The sequence below is a fragment of the Aphelocoma coerulescens genome, chromosome 1A (assembly GCF_041296385.1).
Source record: "Aphelocoma coerulescens isolate FSJ_1873_10779 chromosome 1A, UR_Acoe_1.0, whole genome shotgun sequence".
In the NCBI taxonomy this organism is placed as follows: domain Eukaryota; kingdom Metazoa; phylum Chordata; class Aves; order Passeriformes; family Corvidae; genus Aphelocoma; species Aphelocoma coerulescens.
In genome coordinates, this window is record NC_091014.1 from 70,907,635 (window position 1) to 70,927,545 (window position 19,911).

Here is a 19,911-nt window from a genome sequence, read left to right on the forward strand (position 1 = left end):
AAGCAAGGTAGGAATTAATTACTTGAGTTAATTTCTTTGACCTTATCCTACAGTATAGTTGAGAGAAGAAAGTAGGCAGAAAACACTACTCACCCACTGTCATACCATCCATGTAACGCTTGATGATATCAAAGGAGTCTCTTAAATTTCCTTCTGTAATGTCAAATATGATATCTGCCTGGTTGGCCGGATATGTAGGTGTGATGGCACGAAGAAAAATAATCTCTGCAAGTAAAGAGTATCACAGAATGCACTGACAAGAATCTGAAAACATTACTGAAGAATCCAACAGAGTTTGGTCCAAAACGTCTTGTCCTCAAAGTTGGTGGAGGACATTCCCATCCTTTACCACTCCCAGTTTTTCCTTTAAAATGGAAAGGCAGAAGATCTAAGGGAAGCGAGGATTTGGATAGATTTATTTTCTCCTCCTATTTCCACCATCCAAGCACCCTGAAGCCAAAACACTCTTACTTTTAAAATCCAAAAAGACTGCTCTTAAAAAGCCAATCAGATTTCCAGCATGTACGCAAAGAGGACAACATCAAGGATCCACAGGCTGGGCTAAGGAAGGGACCAAACAGATAAACCTCTCCACTCTGATTCCCCTAGGCAGTTACACAAAGTATTGCCATTACAAATTAACAAGTCCTTTGGAGTACTGGAGGCGGTGTTTAGGTTTAAAAATAAAAGTGAGATTATTTTCAAGTCCCTTGTGAGGGATGGAGGTATTATTACTCTCATTATTATCCTCACTCTACAGATGATGAAACTAGGCTTGGAGCTGTAAGAATTCACCTGAGGCCATGCACTGAATTACAGTTTACGTCTTCTGGGCTTCAGTAATCTCAGATCACTAGGTCTCATCTCTTTTTATTAAAACACGAGGATGGACTGATGAGGTTTGGGAAGCATCCTGGGCCAAATCCTTAGCTCTGCTGCCAGTACACCTGGTGAAGCTGAAGGGGTGTGTATGGGAGCAGAAGTGGCCATGGGGCATTTCTCCATTCCTGGTGAAGCAGGGCCAGCCAAGGCCTGAAACAGGCCTGACAGAACCTACAGGAGCTCTACATCCGTGGTTAAATTGTTCCTGTCCGGGCAAGGACTGGGATGTCTCTTTCCCCACTCCAGCCTGGCGCAGAGGGGAAGAATCAGCTTTGGCTTTCATTTAGGACAATTTTCTGAAACAGCAAGTCTGAGACTGTAGGTACATCAGAAATGAGGATTTAGGGCCTTTAGAAACCCCTACAAAATAACCTTTTTATCTCCATGCCCTTCTCTCTGTGTCTGTGCCACTCAGTAAGGTGCTGAGAGCAGTAGGGCTGCAGGCAGTCATCCCACTGATGGATGCATTGCCGGACAATTCATACAAATGGCAAGGAGCAAAAACTGGCTCTTGATCTGTAAGTTTTTCGTTTTTATGTGAACTGAGAAAGTGAGTGTGATCCTTATGAAACTCCAGGACTTACAAATTCTCAAATACTGCAGAGGACAGCCACCCACTTGGGTGCTTTTTGAAATTCTTGTCTTAAAAACTTTCTGCCCTGTCTTTGAAATCTCTCTTCCTTTAATCTATAACAAACAACACTTTGTTCATAGGTCAAAAATCAGCCAGTCACAGATCATATACTCAATATAATTTATTTTGTGATTAATGTCTCCATGTAAGGTTTTTATTCTTGGAACAAGTCACCTGTCAGTTGCAAACAACTGGTCACAGACAGATGAGAGAAATATATTGAGTACCTTGTTTCTACAGCAAAACCTACAAACAAGGGAAGAAAAAATGTCATGGGGCATATGGCTATTGTGTGAGTAAATGTGGTACGTGGGAATTCAGAGTCAGTATTTCCTTAGACTGGGAAGCGGTATGAGTTAGAGATCAGAATTATTTTCTTTTCTCCATAAAATTAAAACTCCTGGATATCCAAGGTTTTAATTAAATGAATAGTACCCTATAATTTGGAGCTGTACAAACATTTACTGCACCGGTAGCGAGTCTGGCTTTAGGCAAGGATTTCCGGTGGAGGTTTTATATGTTGTAGTCTATTAAATGGAACAAGGAACAAACCACTTACCTTCGGGTCTTGTAAATTCTCTGAACGTGGGCAGTGAAATGACAGTGTGGGAAATTGTGTGGACTGGATCCAGCAGACAGCTGACATCATTTGGTCGACAAGACTTAATGCAACGGATGGTATCTGTCTTTTCTAGTCTGACACTAAGAGAAACCAAAAAGAGATTCATATATAGACTGAATATTAAATACTTTGTGTTTTGCAATCTAGGGAGCTAGAAACTGTAGTTGATATAAGCGTTGATTCTTCATCTCACAAACTTAGACAAATGCATATCATCAGAACTTTATGACCCCTGAAGAACTTGGTTTGGCTCAGACTTGCAGTCAAAACCCCCTCAAACCCAGTTTTTCAAGCCAGGCATGTGAAAACAAGGAGAACTGTAGTGCCCAAGATGCCATGCAATGTCCCTTTCCAAGGACAAACAGGACCAAACAATGAGACCCATACCCTCAGCTGGCCTGGTCTCAGCAATTTCAGTGGAGCCACATTTACTTGCACAAGCCTTTTTTACTCAGTCATATAAAGCAGACAGAATTGTTTCCATTTTAGAAAAATCTGGCATAAATATGTAAAGGGCCAACTTTCATGATTTTCAGTGTAGCAAGGGCCAGAAGAGCCTTTTTAAAGTCTTTTCTTCATACCCTCCCTTTCCATCTGAGAGAACTGAGAAAACAGAGAGGAATAGAAACAACAGGAGGAAAAACGTTAACCACATTATTTAAAACCTCAAAGGTTGAATTCTGAGTTTGGGGAAATGGTAAGGGTCATTTCATATTCCATCTCAACCAGCTGCTCATTCGGCCTTGAAAGTCTATTAAAAGTTAAATGACTTCTCACCCTTGTCCACTAGAGTGAATTTAAAGTCACTTACAGTTCAAGAATTTCACACAATGTGCACTCTGTGTTCATGAGAGATGAAAGAGCTGTGCTAGGACTTAAAATGTGACTAAGCCCCACAAATCATGTCAACTTTGACCTGCCCATTTCTACATATTTCTAAGTGGAAAAAGAAAATACTGCAGTGTCAGAGGGGGAGGAATTAAAAGATTAAAAGTGAGAAAAATTTACTGAGTTAAAGGGAAACAAAAAAGGGAAAGATTCAGTTTCTTATATACCTCTAAAAACAAACAGTTCTTGCTCTTTTCAAATGTGTGATTCCAGTCCAAACCATCTTTTTTCAGGTGTTTATGGTTATATGATTATATTAATAATCAATATATCAGTAACATCTTATTACATGCTCTCTACCTCTGCTCATCAAAGAAAATTAAGCCAAACATGTTGATACTGTATGAAGCTAAAATAAGGGGAAAACACAAATCAACATCAAGGAACACATGCTTCAACAGATGTGAACTGGCACAGTCCACGGGGAGGCAATAGAGCTGAGTTAATAAACACCAGCTGAGCCTGGTATTCACACCCTGTACTCGATGCTTTGACACTGGCCAGGAGATACAGGCCAGAAGAGACCTTTTACTTCCTGCCATTATCTGTGTACAAAATCTTGTCATTTCCTATACACCTCACTTATGAACAGTAGCTTGCATGACTTATTTTGGGACACTATTACTGATGAAGTACTGTTAGAATACATAGAACGTCCTACATTTCTGTAGCTGTATTTAGATAATAGAATTTGTATGCAAAAAACATTGTGGTGGGAATGTCTCAGGCATTCAGTAGTGGTTGGCTTTTGCTTCTTCCTGGGAATAAAAGGGAGCTTTACTCTCAACTTCAGCTGGAACAAAAGGCAAATACAAATATTTCTGAAATTCTTAGCCAATAAAGCCATAATTTTGTGTAAGATGAAGTCCTAAGTAAGATGTGTATTCATGATTCTCACCTGTGAAACAAAGCCTTGTGACATGACTTCGGTACAGATCAGAGGATCTCAATGGTCACAAGTGAATTGTGTTCTCATCAAAACTGAGTTTCTAGATCCATCCAGCTCATAACCACATGTGTGAAAGATGTCTGTATCCACTCTATTTCTTTGCACCTTTTGTCTCTCCTCTTACAAATCCCACTAACCTTTTTATTTTTTTTTGCATGCTCTGTCCACAGTGCTAAACTGGAATTTGTTTTTTCATTATACTCACTCTCTGATCTCCTTTCTTTTACTATCCCTGCTAATTGCCTCATGCCAGCATATCCAAAGTGCAGTCGATAACACTTTGTTCTCTCACTACTTCATCTCCAAACTGGAATAACTTCTTTCACAACTAACATCTATTTGAAATCCTGATATGTGCTATAAATTATATGCTCTGTTCTCATAATACTTTATAATTTTGTCCTTACACATCACCTTTGCATTTCATCTTCTGATTAGCTGATAATTTTTCTTTTTGCTCATGTTCTCCTACGATGGGGACTGTGACTGACAAAAGTTTCTTCCACGGTGCTGAGAATTTTTTTATTTGAACCTTTCCTTCAAGTTTTCTGCCTCTAGCACGAATTACAGGTTTGGAGCTGATCTTTCCTCTAGGCATTTTCATTTAAAGAGAAGAAAGTAAAGAAACAGCTCAGTTGCTCTGATTATTTCCTAAGTGTAATTTTTTCTTTCTTCTAGGGTCCTGGTACAATTCCTTTTCATATTCTCTGTTAGATTCAGTGAGTAAGTTCTTTGGACTGGGAGCTGTGATTTCATTTTCATTTGGAAAATATAAATAGCACTATGTAATTACATATGTGCTCCTGAAAGTCCCAGTGACACTGCAGCATTCAAGCATTTAACACAGGGGAATGTGAGCTCTGTGCTCTTGAATTCCTTGCTAAATACAATTAATGTGGTAGCATTTTACAACACTGAGGGCCAAGTTCTCAAACCCTCTTCTTTTTCTGCCAAAAAAAAAATATATTAATGTTTGCAAAAATGAAGTTTATTTTTGAATATTTATCCTACTTCATTATGGCCTCATGATGAACTGTTAGCCAGAGGGCATTTACATATAAGCATCTTCTGCAGCAGTAATAAACCCCATCACCTCAAGTAGCATGGGCTCATGTTCTCAGTATTTAAACCTGGGACTCCACTGGCAACTTCTGGCAGCTTTTATAAGGATGTGTCAACAGGCTTATTAAACACTGGCATTCCTTATGAGACTTGAACTCCTGTCAGCCAGCTGGGATACACTTTGCCTTGGGGAACATGTAATTCTCTGGCAGAGTGCTGCGATCATGCCCTGATCCAGGCGTTGGCTGATGATGAGTTGAGAGCCTGCAGCTTCCAGCTAATGGAGTAATTCCTTGTGCTCAGGTGATTAAGGCTTGTGATCTTGGTTTAGAAGGTTCCCACTTTCTACCCTTGTACCCTGACTGTGCTGTCAGCACTTACATTGTGAGGTATTTTTTCTATAGGTGCATTCACATGGAATATTCCCTGTTCTTCTACAGAATGACTGTTCTGCCTGTGTAATGAGCAGCAGATAACTGAGCCCAGGGTGGTGTTGAACATTAATTTGTTGTAATTAAATCCTCTTCCAGCTCAGAAAAAAAAAAAAAAAAAGAATTCCAAAGAAATTCCAGTTTTATTGTCTACATTATTCTTGACTGCCTAGAGGTAAACAAAGAAAGGCAAAATAAAGGAAGAAAGATTTGGATATTGGAATTCTGACCGACTTTTCAGGGCATCTATGGTTTGTTTTGATGGTGGTTGTGGGTAAAGTCTTTAATGTTCAAAATTTATCAGCTTTGATATGAAAGCTGGAGGGACAAAAGTGTTATGAGACAAATCAAATACCTTTTTCAAATGTTCCTATAGATGGTAACATTTCAAGGTATAGCCTGTGAAACAGAAAGGAGCTCTCTGCTATTAGCTGAATGCTGTTATGAAGTTGATTGCTGTTCTGCTGTCATTAGTTTTTCCATTCAGCAAAAATTCCACAGAAAAAAAGATGAAATATCTCTCAAATAAATATTCTTTAGAGGAGATTAGCTTTTGTACAATCCTTAGAATTTAGAACTGGGATCTGTCCCTGGTGAAATCAGCATTAGCTCACAGGATACAACAGAGCAACCATAAATAGGACAGCTTGAGAATCTGGCTGCACAGTTTTATACTGACATGCTGGGGCACCTCAGGGGTCCTAAGGGTCCAAGTTATGCCCTTTTACCAGATTTTCAGAAAATTTGCCCCATAAGCGATGAAATTTTCTAGAGATGTCTCAGTTGAGACAGCTCAAAATATGTACCTATCTCCTTAGGAAAATTTAGACCTAAACATATGTAACTGTGTACGATCACGACTCCCCTACTGTGTGAAGTGAATTTATAGCTTTCAGTCCTCAGTATGTTCAGCTAATGAACTCTTAGACACCAACTTCTGCTTTGTATAATGATGCAGAGTACACAGAATAATCTCCATGAATTAAGATGTTCAGTTACAGGAGAAAGTGGAAAACTGTAACGATGATGGCAAATAAAATGCAAGTGCAGCATGCAACAGACGAACTGAAACTTTATTAAAATTGGGGTAAAAAAGCTACTCTTGGAAGGAAAAGAGTAGCCAATGATGACTGTAAATTAGGGATCAAAGCTGTGCAGAGACAAAGATAAAAAGTTTGGCAATAGATGTGTTGACAGTTCCATGGCGGGAAAGTTGCATTTGAATTGTCAGGAGAAGATCTCTGGGCTCTGTGATTTGACGCTGCATGACCACAAGGCCACTGTGGTTGTTCACTTTTTTTGTGGTGAAAAACCCCTCCTGGTTCCCGCTGATGATGGACAGCTGAATTTTATCCCCAGGGACAGCATTAGAAGGACCCATGCGGAAAATGTCGGTGGGTACTTGAATGTTGGTAGGAAAAGAGAGGTGATAGTAGGTTATTCTCAGAGGCAGGCTCTGGCACTCCTTATTTTCATTACAAGGCAAGCGCTCACAGCGACTGCAAGAAAAGTGAGAACACAAGACAAGAGGAAGATTAGTGCACATTTAGCAAGTGGGAGGGGAGAGCAAGGGCAGTGGGGGTGGGAAAAGATAGGCTGACTTGCATCCTGTATCCATTCTTCAGCCTGGCACCTCACTCATATTGCAAATGGACATGTATTCAATAAGGATGAATTTGCCTGCAGCTGGAGTTTGGGAGAAGCGTTGCCATTGTCAGAAGTGTTGCCCTTGCTCTGCACGCACAGATGGATCAAGTCTGGCACCTCAGCAGGGGTGAGGGTTTATTTGCATTTACATCAGCCAAGCTCTCCTAGGGAAAACACTGGCACTTTTTTCCCCTCCAAGTTTTATTCTTTTGCTGGTTGGACGTATGTTCAGTAAAGAAAGAGATTCTAAGTGGTTAGGGAGTTGTCTGTGTCCTACTTGGGATGTCTGGCTGTATTTTTAGACTGAGTAAAGTATTCTGAAAACCATGAATTTCCAAGGAGTTGGTCTCTGAAGACAGACCTTTTCCTGCTGATACAGCACAGTATTCCTCTGTACTATCAGGAGAACCAACCTGAGTCAGTCTAACACCCATCTAGGCAAGCCCTGAAAACAAGATCCAATGGCCTGGTGCCTCCAGCATGTGTCCTACACATTCAGTCCCCTCTTACATAGTCCTAAGTCATGGGAATGATTCTGGTGAGAGAGGAATTTGCCTTCTGCTCTTTCATTCCCTTAGCACTGTGTCCCAGTGAAAATCCAGAGCACTAGCAAGAGATCACCCATACAGGCTGGCAGGGAATAACAAACCTCTACACTAGCAGTCACAATCTTCATGGGTTTTGTTCCTAAGAGAAGTGATCTTTGTCCAGAAAAATATGGTAGACAGCTATGGACATCCAAGTCACTGCTGTTAAACAGTGTTACAGTTTGCCAGCAAATTAATGAAGATCTGACAAGTCATGGTACCTGGTGGGTTTGAGAAGTGTGTAAAGGACTGCAAACTGGGTAAGTTCGTATGTATTTCAGATTAAAGATATGCCCAAGTCACCACAGAGGTATCCAAACATCCTTTCAGGCAGGTATGTGGAAGTAAAGGTAGACAATGATGATCTCAGCTGGATGATAACTTTGCAAAATTTCGTTATGATCAGCTTGAGCATTTAGCTCCAAACTTGCCTCGTGCAAAACTAAAAATCAATTAAATTGTGTGCAAAAGTCTCTCCACTCCAAGCAGTATTTGGTCCATAGGTTGAAGTTTGGAAACTAAACAATGTTTCTTTACCAAGAAATGCTCCAGCACAAAAGCACGATTTGCTTCTTAACACCTCAAGTAAATCTGAATGTCCATTTCATTATTTTATTTTGACATGAGTTTGAGCTCCTATCAAGAGTATCTGCTACCAACAGAAGTGTGGTTCATAAGTGAGCCCCACTTTGTTGCCAATGCATGGTGATCTGAATTCCAGGAACTTCTCATTATATGCAAATTCAGCGCTTTCAAAAAGACTAATTAAAGTACCCTCAATCTTCAATTAATGTGTTTTCTTTTAATACTACTTGCAAACAAAAGTAGTTCTTTGAAGATTTAAAGGCGTTCTTAATTTTATTCATGTGTTTAAAGATCACATGCAAGTCCTCACAGGATGGACGACTAATTAGGTGTGGATACTCTTGAAGTATTTCCAGGTATGGAGAGTTCTGCATTCTCTTCTGAAATGTCATTAATAACTCCACTAAGGAGAATGACTTGGTGCTGTTGAAATCATGAGGCTACTTGGTTTTGCTGAAATCGTGGAGCAAGTTGAGACAGTTAATTCCTTAGTTGGAAAGGTTTTCTTCAAATACAACTTCTTAGAAGCATGTACATGCTTATGAGCACTTACACTTGCAGAAAGATGTTCTCCCTTATTGTTTTATAAAAGTAAAATACATTTTAAAATTATGGCCAGAATTTTTTAAGAGAACAAAAAACAAAGCTTCCAGCTTTTGGAGACTTGAAAAAGGATGTTCTGCTGATTCAGAAAGTTATTTGTGAAGACAGATGTGCCTGCGGCTAGGAACTAAAATAATTCAAAATTCATCATCTTTTATCACATGCTTTTCTGGTATACACTGCACACTGTACTGTAAGTTCAGTTAATGTGCAGTAATTGTTCCATCAAATAACCACAAAGGAGAGATAGCAAATATTATTGCTTTCAAGAACCAGAGTTCATTCTGGGGTCATGTGCCGCAAAGGCAGGAAGCAAAGAGCATTTCAACCACAGTGTATTCTCTAGACATTCAGTGAGCAGCAGGAAATCACATGGTGGGGGAATGCAGCAAGCTGCTGCTAACAAGGGAGTAGCCCAAGCCCTGGGTGCTGCCCAGCTCCATGGCTCCTTGGGACAGGTGAGCTACCTGTAGAGCTCCTGTGTCCTGCCACCACTCTGTGAGCCATGGGACAGAGCTGAGGGGCCCAGCAGGAGAGGGGAGTGCTGAGGAGGCAGAAAGTCCTACCAGAGAAAACCAGCCTGGAGCCCAGGGGCAGTTGTATATGTCTTTGCAAACCTCTGAAATCAGGTGCGTGGGTTACAAAAGTAAGTGTATACTGCTGCTAAGTGCTTATTCCTGAATTTAAATACAGTTATTTTAGCTCACTTACTACTCTGTTCTTTTATGTTTATTTATGTGGCTGAAATACTGGTTTCAAAGAATTACTCCCAGTTTGAATTTCATATGCCAAACACTGATAAAAGAAAACTACAAAACTAAAAGGATTCCATTTGTAGATAATAAACACAACATTTTGTAACAGAAAAACAAGGAAAAAAATTTTTGGGCCTTCCTCACTTGAATTTCTAAGTCAGGTTTCCACTACATTGTGCTTAAAGGAGTTGAGTGATATACAACAATTCCTCATGTACTGAGGGAAAACAAACTTTTTATTAGCAAAATTTATGGCTCTGTGATTTACTTCCTATAGGGAAACCAACTGAACATGCTGAACAACCAACCAAGTTTTATTAGTGAACTATACACTCACTATACATTCTATGCTGTAGATTTCCAGAGCTGTAACAATCTTCCAGGCCTCCCAGAATATGTTCCACTGCAAAGGCTCGCTCATGCTGTTATTGGCGTGCACTTCTTTTCAGCAGGTTGCACCACACCATGAGGTCCAAGTGAGCCGTTGCCACATCATGGATCTCAACACTGATGCTAATGACCAGCAGGGAAGGTGGTTTTGTCTTAAACAGACCAGAACTTAAAGGGAATGAAACCAACTGATGGTTGGTCTTCATGGACAATTCTTAACCAGAGGAGAATCTGGAACCCCACTTCAGGCAGGAAAACAGGATACAGCAGAGTAGTAGAGAGAACGGACAAGCACACTGTATGCTCCTCCTGTCTGGGGATGGAAAGTCTCTAGGATATTTCAAGATGTAGAGGAGACAGAACTACCTTCTCTTTGCCCTCAGCACTTAGCCTTTATGTCCTATCCTTGTCTCTTTCATCTGTCTTTCCTAATCTAGTTTCTTCTTCCTATTCCCTTTCCTAGCCTATGACCCTTGCTGCTCACTCAGCCAGTGCCAATCCTCCTCTTCTTGCTCCATTCTCTCCTGGGCTGACACTTAGTTCTCTCAGTTTCTACCTCACAGCCCTAGCGCTGAAGCCCAGATCCTTCCCCTCAGGATCTTTGTACAGCCATCCCAAATTATTCCTTCCTCTGATGGTCCTCATCCAAATCTGGAATAGAATCATAGGATCGTTAAGGATGGAAAATACCTCCAAGACCATGGAGTCCAACCTGTGACCAAGCCCCACCTTGTCACCCAGACCAGAGCACTGAGTGCCACATCCAAGCGTTCCTTGGACACCTCCAGGAATGGGGACTCCACCACCTCCCTGGGCAGCCCCTTCCAATGCCTGACCACCATTTCAGTGAAGAAATTTTCCTGATGTCCTCTTGTCTTGTCACTAGTTCCCTGGAATCAATCACCCTTGACCTAAGGTCCTGACCCCTGTGATTGTTTTCCCCTTTCTAGTTTTACCCTGTTTTACCTACTACCCCTGAAGCATCTCCAAGACTCATTCTCCTCATCTTGACATGCCTTCAGATCCTTCCCTCCCTACATTCAGCCTCCTTATCTCAAAGTATGCATTTTCTTCTTACCAAGTTGGCTCCTCTCTCACCCATGCTAGAAACAGCTCACTTATCTGCAGAGTTGGGGTTGTCCAGGCAGGCAGTACCTGGCCCAGAACAGACTGACTGGGCTCCTCTCCTGTGGCTTTATGTGGGAGCAGGCTCAGACAGTCTGTGGAGTTGGACCTGCATGTCTCAGACTGCTGTGAAGAGCAATAAGTAGCTCAGGACCACTAAATCAGAAGCGAACTCTTTGTTGCTGGAAGAAAAATACCTCTCTACTAATAGGAAGAATTAAATTGCAGTGAGGCAGATAGTCAAACACCGATTGCTATGAAATCTTTATCATTCAAGGACTTGAAGCAAAAGTTAAAGAACTCTCAGAAATACTCCAGGTACATCTGAGCCTAGTTTGGCATAAGGGAGTGGATTAAATTTACCCATCAAGGTCTTCATTTCCTAAAGCTTATGAAAAAAAAAGGCTGAATGCAATTTTACAAAGTTTGTAATTTCAAAAGTTTCAGAGGATTTTGGTAAGGATGACAAAAAAGTGCAAAAGTAATTTCCTAACAAATTTCAGATTTCTGCTCCATAACATGACAGCAAACTATTAAAATTTTTTTTTTTTAAAAATCACAAAAATGTCTTTAAGACACACAAACCAGTGTGCTCCTCTCTACACTTTTTCTTGGAAATAGGTGAACTGCTTTGGCTGAAATTTGCCAAAACTTGAGCCTGAGTCAGACACCTGGCATGTAAAATTTCAGCCATTGATGAAAATTTGGCAAATTTTAAGGAGTTAAAAACACGTCCTAATAATGATAAGCACCAGGCAACCTTAATAATATGTAGACATGTCTAGAAAATACAAATAGTTCCCAATTTGGCTCAATGCACACATGTCTGACATGTTGCTACAAATGCTTCTTTATCTTTTCTTCTATTTTTCTTGGCTTAAATATTACAAATGTTAGACTTCAATGCCATATAAAGAGAAGTTAATTGTTATGCAATTTGAAAACAAAAACTGTTTGGCAAGGCAGTGTAGCGAGTTCTATTATGAGAAGCAGTAGATCCTGGGAAAAATACCAAGCCTATAGACTGATCAATGAAAAATAAAAAGCAGAATTTAAGAAAAAGAGATAAGGCCTTCAATAAAATTGTTACCATTAAGATCAGGCCAGGCATTTTGCTGTCTTTGGGGAAGATAACACAGACTGTTTCCTCTTGGAGCTTAGAATATCTAAACAGCATCCTGAGGTTTCAGCCCATAGCCTGGGATGATACTGCAATTAATTCACCTGATGGCAATCACCACTGCATCAGCCACCATAGAAAAACCTCTGCTTTAAAGGTATCGGGTAAAGAAGCTTCTGGATCACTGCGTGCTGTTGCCTGTACATAAGAATTTTAAGGAAAAATAAGAATAAAGAAACTTGGATTTACAGGACTAAGGCTTATTAAATCATAGCTATTCCAAAGAAAATAATGGGGAACAGGGTAAAAAAATCCCTGAGGTGCCAACTTGAGGGGAATGGAAAAATACATTGTCTTTCTTATGATGTGCTGAGTTGGTAAAACTGGAATGTGTTTTGAAGAAAAAGGAGAGAAAAAATGGTACCTGTACTAGATATGATGTTAAAAGAAGCCAACTACTTTGATTTTAGAGCCTGTGTGAAAAAGCAGTTTAAGGTCCTTATCACACAGAATGTAACAAAGATATGCTGGCTATCAGCCCTGCTGGGGTATATATGCAAAACTAAATCAGTCAAGGAGATGTAAAGTAGTTTGGATGTAAAAAGGGTGCTAAAGAGCTGTCTTATGAAATTGCTCCCCAGTGAGTGCCAGGTAATCCCACCCATAAATCCTGATTCCGGCACTTTGGTATAACATTCATATCCTGGCTAAGTATGAGAGAGCCTCTGGAATCCACTGGACTTTGTCAATGATAATAATGAACTCACATTCTCTTTGCTTTATGCAAACATGTTTTCAACAATACATTTAGTAACTATCTGTAGCTGTTGAGAGGGGAAAACCTAATAAATCCAATGAGATAATAACTCAAGGAATTAAAATAATTAGCATTTCACTGAGCAGCTGCAGGATTTGTGTCTGACTCATAGCCTAATTATACCCCAAGCACATCAGAAGGATCTTGCCCTATGAGTAGGTCTGAATTAGGCTGAGACAGCCATTACAGAGGCCAACAACCAAGACACAGAAAAACAATTCAAATATTCTACTGCTTTCCCGAAAGATCCCATACAGCTCAAACAGCCATTAAAGTCAAATACAGATAAGAAAGAAGAAGAAATGGAATGTGTGTATGATGTGTATTTTATAAATTGAACTCTGCAATGCAGGAATATCCATAAAAGTAGAAACCTGCTGATTCTGCCTAGTGGCCCATTGCACATTACATGTTTTTTAAAATTAGAAAACAAATGAACCCACAGTATTACAAATAAAGAGAACATCTCCATCATGAGGCACTGCTTGGTCATTGATGTGACAAATATAATTTAAAATTTAATTCCTATTGCCCTTCCCAAAACACAAGCATATTTTATAAATAGCTGGGTTTACACCATGAACTTCCTCTCCAGCATTCTGATCAAATACATCTGCTGTGCCACTTATATGGCATTTCAAAGACTAAGGCTTAAATGCAAAGTAACTAATCCCCACAAAATCCCTGAGACGGAGATCAGCATTAGCTTCATTTAACAGAGGAGGCACAGAGTACTCAGTTCTGTCTAACAGATGGTGGCCAGACCAAGACTGACCGGGAAAAGCAATAGTGGGCTGATATCAAATGTGATTTCCTCCCTGGCTGGTGGAACACACACTTACCTGAGTACAGGGCACATGAGGGGACCATGAAGCAGCCTTTGGAAGAATTGCTGGAGTACAGGGTGGCCAGAAAGCCACAGGCAGGAGGCAAAGCATCACCTTCATTAGCCATAAACTCAGCTACCCAACTGAGAGTTTGCAACTTCTCCACTCTGCTGACACCATTTGATGGGTATAAAAGAGCTGCCAGTTGCCCCTCCTCCCAGAGCTGTCTCCTATTTTCTACACCAGAATGCACACTGTCTCTGAGCTAGGTTAGTGACACAATTATGAGCTGCAGCTAACATATCACCCCTGCTAGGACTCCCAGGTTTTCTAATACAGGTGAAAATTGGGTACAAATTGAAAGAGGGGAGATTTACATAAGATAATATGTAGAAATTTTTTACTGTGAGGGTGGTGAGACACTGGAACAGGTTGCCCAGGGAAGTGGATGCCCCAGCCTGGCAGTGCTCAAGTCCAGGTTGGATATGGCCTTGAGCAAGCTGGTCTAGTGGGACATGTCCCTGCACATGGCAGAGAGGGTTGGGACTAGAAGATTTTTAAGGTCCATTATAACCCCTTAATATTCTATGATTCAATTATATGGTACTAAAAATAAGACATTCTTGCAATACTTTGCAACAGCACAGGTGAGAATTCAGAGAGGGAGCTAAAAAGAACCCTTTGGCTGAAGTGTGAAAGTAAGGAAAGACTATGTGTGATTCTGAAATAAAAGCCAGGGATTTCAAAGCTGAATGTAGCCCTCCTATCAGGCTGCCTGCAAGGAAGCCAGAGCGTATCTGCTTATGGCTCTGGGGAACATTATGGTGCAAACCACTCACACATGGCACTTTTTAAGGGAGCATTTTTTTCTTAGAAAGAGGAGCATGAGAAACACACCAGATCTGTGTGTGAAAAACATAGGGTAGGCCGGCCAACAGAATACATATTTGCTAGAAACTGCTCTGTGTTCAGTCAGCAGTGGCATGACATTAAGGAGATCCTGTCACCAAAAAACTGCCTGACCTTGAAAAAAAAGGTACTTACGTATCTCCTGACTTGCGGTAATTCTCCGGACATTCCAAAGACAGGCAGCGAAAGCCACCCTGGATGTTAAAGCAGGTCTCATTGAAAGAGCAGTTGTGGCTTTCTGCAACACACTCATCGATATCTGCCAAATGGAAGCAGGGGAGTGGATTAAACACATGCTCTTCCTCCACTTGCAGGTGCCAGACAATGACAGTATCCTATTAGATACTACAGAACATGGGGTGCAATTAAACATTACTACAGGATTGCAAAGGCAGGGCAGAAGAACAAAAAAGAACCTTAACCCAACCAACTGGCAAGAAGAAGAAAAGGAAGAGCAGCAGTGCCACTAAGTGGACATGACCTCAATATTTGCTGACATGTTTACAGTAGGATATTTCCTTTTAATGGCTGAACTAACTCATAGCATTTCACCATTGGAATTTTAATCGTAAGAATTTTTTAGATTTGATAATGTTTTTAAAAGTATTCTCTACTGAATTACTTTATAATGGAAATTTCCTGTATATTTATTATAAAAGACTGGTTTCTTCAGATATCTGGCTGAGGTCAACTACTTTACCTATAATGTCGTAGGAAAGGCATTTTTTAAATACAAAAACTGCTAGAACTTCTCCGAAGTCCACAAACCAGTGAGGTCTCCCTGCAGTTACTGAACTCACCTTGGCAATTGCGTGCATTAGGTGCCAGCCTGTACCCAGTGGAGGGACAAGTACATTGAAAGCTCCCAGGAATATTAATACATCGAAAGGAACAGATATGTCCTCCAGTAGGCAAAGCACATTCATCAATATCTGCAAGAAAAAAACACCACGAATTTACTATGTGTTCATGACATTCAACCCAGTGCACATGTTCTGTGCTCCTGCTATGAGCTTCAAACACAATTTGATGATTCTAATTTCTGGGCAATGAAGAAGATCATCAGATAGGTGTGGCTCTAGCCAATAACATCTAAATAGAAAAGATTTTCTGTAGTAAATGGAACTCTGAAGAAAATGAAAAGATACATGAGAGCCCAAGAGACAATGTAATGGACAAGAGCAAGCACTTTACAGTGACATGTATTTTACTGCTTTATAAAAGGGAGGGAGATGAATAGTTTTAACCTTGCTTTTACAAAAAGGAAATCAAAATTAGGTGTTCTGCCCAAGGCCTCACTGTCTAGTAAGTCCTGGAGACCTAAGTCCAAATTCAGGATCTTGTCCACAAGGTTACACCCACATCCTCCTGGTATCTGAGAACACATTAGTTCAGAACCAGCCACAAAAGAGGATGCATTAAATACTACCTAGTAATATCATATATTACATATGTAGCATATAAATATGCTCCAATCTCCACTTGCTGAAGACTAGAAATTCTGGTAATTCCTCAGTAAAAAAACAAATTTCTGTCAAGTAATGAAAGTATGCCAAGCTACAATTCAGTGTAAACAGCAAAACTGACACCATGCATGCAGAAAGATACTTCCAGAAAAAGATATGGGTGGGAGACTTTCATTAAATAGAGTTTCACATGAAAATACCAAAGAGACTCAAATGTTAAAACTAAAAAATTACATGGAATTGCTCATGTTTGTTGCAGTGACAATAAGAAATGCCCACCCACTCTTTCTCTGCAACACTACAGAGCTCACCTTCACATGAAATGCCATCGATGTCACTGAGCTGGAATCCGCGGCGGCAATAGCACTGGTAAGAGCCATACACATTGGCACACTCTTGACTACAGGGGTTGCTCTCACACTCATTCAAATCTGAAATGCAAAGTTATACACGTGAACCCCAAATTTCTTGCTATATTCATCACTCCTAATACTGTCATATGACAAAACTTTGGAATGTAATTTTTTTTAATTAAAAAAGGATGGCACACATATCACTGAGTAACCTGGAAACAGGGGGCTCTGAGTGTGTTACTCTTAACAGGGTCTGGCAGTATAGGTTAATTTGCACTGTGCTAGAACTTCCTACTGTACTTCAAGGTGTGAGACTGGGAGGGAATTTTTAGGCCAACACATAGATTTTTTGTTTGCATATCAGCAAAGTTGGTTTTGAAGGTTTTGAATCTGATTGAGTTGAATGACCCTTCAAAGTGCAGCAAATGTAGACCCATACACCTCTGCATCACAGAATCACAGAACCATTCATGTTGGAAAATACCTCCAAGACCATGGAGTCCAACCTGTGACCAAGCCCCACCTTGTCACCCAGACCAGAGCACTGAGTGCCACACCCAGGCATTCCTTGGACACCTCCAGGGATGGGGACTCCACCACCTCCCTGGGCAGCCCCTTCCAATGCCTGACCACCCTTTCGGTGAAGAAATTCCTCCTGATGTCCAACCTGAACCTTCCCTGGTGCAGCTTGAGGCTGTGTCCTCTTGTCCTGTAAAATGACCCAGTCTAAGGGCAATATATTCAAGCTGTGGGCTATAGCGGCCTCAGCTAAGCACAGCAGCATTCATGTAATCAAAGAGACTGCACTGTGATGATTTCTCATGCCATTCCAGTGCAGTCTTGCAACCTAGAATAAAAAACAGCTCAAAGAGCAATGAGCTCTCACATTCATGAGTTTCTCACATTCCGTAACCAAAGCACTGAGAGCTGTACCTTCACATGATCTACCATCAGCTGAAAGTTTGAATCCCATGGTACAAGTGCAGTAGTAGGAACCAGGAGTATTCTCACACTTGTGAGCACATAGACGGCCTGGGTAGCGTCTGCATTCATTGATATCTGCAATGACAAACACAGAGAGGTCTGTGGATTGGCTGGCTAACTGTGGTACCAGTCTGGACAAGAATGTGGTTATAAAAGTTTGATTGTTATTTTCCAGATTTAAATTTCGTACTAGAGAGAGAAGAAGTCCTCAAAATGCTCATTTAGAAGCACTCCAGAGTACAGTTGGATTAGATCTACACAGAAGAAAGTTGCTTTGATCTTCCAAAGGAATCTTTTGCTGTAGGTGCTTATAAAAATATCACAGAAGACAATTACACTCTCACAACCTTACCTTTTAACAGGATAGCAGATAACACATTGACAATACTAATACAGCTTCCTTTGAAGTATCAGCAGTTCTTTAATATGATTTTAGATTCATCCAAATAATACAGCAGTCAATTTTACATTCTGATGACAAGAATGCACATATTTAGGTTGATAGGTCCAACTTACCAATACACGTCCTACTGATGACATCAAAAGTATAGCCAGCTTTGCACTCACAGCGGTAATTGCCTGGGGCATTGATACAAATGTGTCCTTCTCCACAGGGCTGGTTAGGGGATGAGCACTCATCCACATCTAAAATAAAAAGTGATTTTAAGTACACTTCTGACTATGCAAGTTGAGAGAAGAGCAACATGTTAGCATATTTCTTTGTCCCCTGGTGGTTATAAACTGTTTTGAAACAGAAAACGAGACGTTACCATGCTCTCAGCTTTTACAAGATCAGAGTAACAAATCCAAACTATATATACCAAAGCAGGTTAGCTCTAAGGTGTCCTTAATGTTGACGGACTTGGGAGGAAAGCAATGAAGTAATCAGGCAATCTTTGGAGGAATTCAGGTGCAAAACTGCTTCATTATGCATTATTTGTGGATCAGATCTTCATCTAGTATAAGATGTCTGAGATCCAGAGTCATCAGAAATGCTTTGATAAGTCACTTACAGAGATTGAAAACACATACAAAAATGCCTCTCTTTGCAAAAGCACCTCAGTTAAAAAGCCACCCAAAGGCATCTATGTCTTTCAGTGTTACTTGAATGGCTTCTGTGGGGCATTAAGTTGACCTTGTGTCATCTCTCTGTACTAAGGAGATTTGGAACAGCATTATTCCATTGACACAATCACAGCCAATGCCATTTATGGCAGCTGATAATCATTACTCCTCTTCTCAAAATATAGGGTTTCATGAGTTATATGAAGGACAGAGGGTGGATGCTTGTCATTCTTCACTTGCTGCGACTGCCATGAGGGAAAGAACAAGATGAAGAATTGACTGTGGGAATGAGAAAAACCTGGGCTAAGTGCAAGAAACTGGTAAACATTAATCATATATGTGAGTTATTTTCTTAAAACTGCTTTTTCTTCCCAACTGTCACTCACCTACACATCTTGTTCCGTCTTCATTGAGATGGTAACCTCGGCCACAGCTGGGTGAGATTCGCTGGCAGGTAAAGGAGCCATCAGTGTTAATACAGATCTGTCCAGCTGGGCACGGCATGTTGGTACTCAGACACTCATTGATATCTACAATAGCAGAAATCAGTGTAACTATTTCCAGTCTTAAGAGGTTTAAAGTAAGATGCTGTCATTATATAACCCTTCAGAGAAAAGTTCTGCCCGTGGGAGAGTACAACTATTCATGCCATTTAGCTTCTCTGATACAATGCTTCCAGTGTGAAGACTGTGGAGGTATAAAAGCCATAGATCCCACTGAAAAGCAGTGGAAATTTGGCATAGAACTTGTAGTTGTTTCAAAGCCTTTAAAAGTCTCCCCTAAACACACAAAGAGCTAATCAACAATTCAATTCACCATCTCAACCAGTTCTGCTTCAGTCTGTTGACTCTGATGATCAGAGTCACAATTCCAACAACAAAATCCCCTCAACTCCACACAGGAAAGCATTTGACTGCCAGTGTGTAAAATTAGGCTGTGAAATTGTTTTGGTAAATATTTTGAGCAAACACATTTTACGGGCCATAACTATTGCTGCTGCAAATTGATGTGGCTTTACTGATGTCCATGACAGAAAGCTAATCACAAGCTGCCATGGACCTGGTGCTACCTATGGCAGATATGTGTCTTCAAAGGGCTTGCTGTGTGCAGGCACCGCCCCCCCTCATTTTAAAGGCTGCAATTTTGTTTTCAGTCTGTTTCCAGTGTCAGATTTCAGCACTACAGGGTATGATATGATCAGGAGAAAAAG

The 19,911-nt window shown here is 40.5% G+C and overlaps 1 protein-coding gene across 6 annotated transcripts in view; it reads right to left on the bottom strand.

The window, feature by feature from the left end:
- Positions 1-19,911, bottom strand: part of FBLN1 (fibulin 1) — a 78,094-nt gene that overhangs the window by 19,259 nt on the left and 38,924 nt on the right. For 5 of the 6 annotated variants that reach the window (XM_069003463.1, XM_069003464.1, XM_069003459.1 and 2 more), the window contains 8 exons: positions 19,088-19,231; positions 18,153-18,281; positions 17,586-17,711; positions 16,611-16,730; positions 15,634-15,765; positions 14,969-15,092; positions 2,076-2,218; positions 94-225 (listed from right to left, as the gene is read on the bottom strand). In XM_069003463.1, coding sequence (XP_068859564.1) covers positions 94-225; positions 2,076-2,218; positions 14,969-15,092; positions 15,634-15,765; positions 16,611-16,730; positions 17,586-17,711; positions 18,153-18,281; positions 19,088-19,231 — 1,050 coding nt within the window. Of the gene's footprint in view, positions 1-93; positions 226-2,075; positions 2,219-6,521; positions 6,968-14,968; positions 15,093-15,633; positions 15,766-16,610; positions 16,731-17,585; positions 17,712-18,152; positions 18,282-19,087; positions 19,232-19,911 lie in introns of those variants that run through there. The other variant, XM_069003460.1, reaches the window with a different exon arrangement.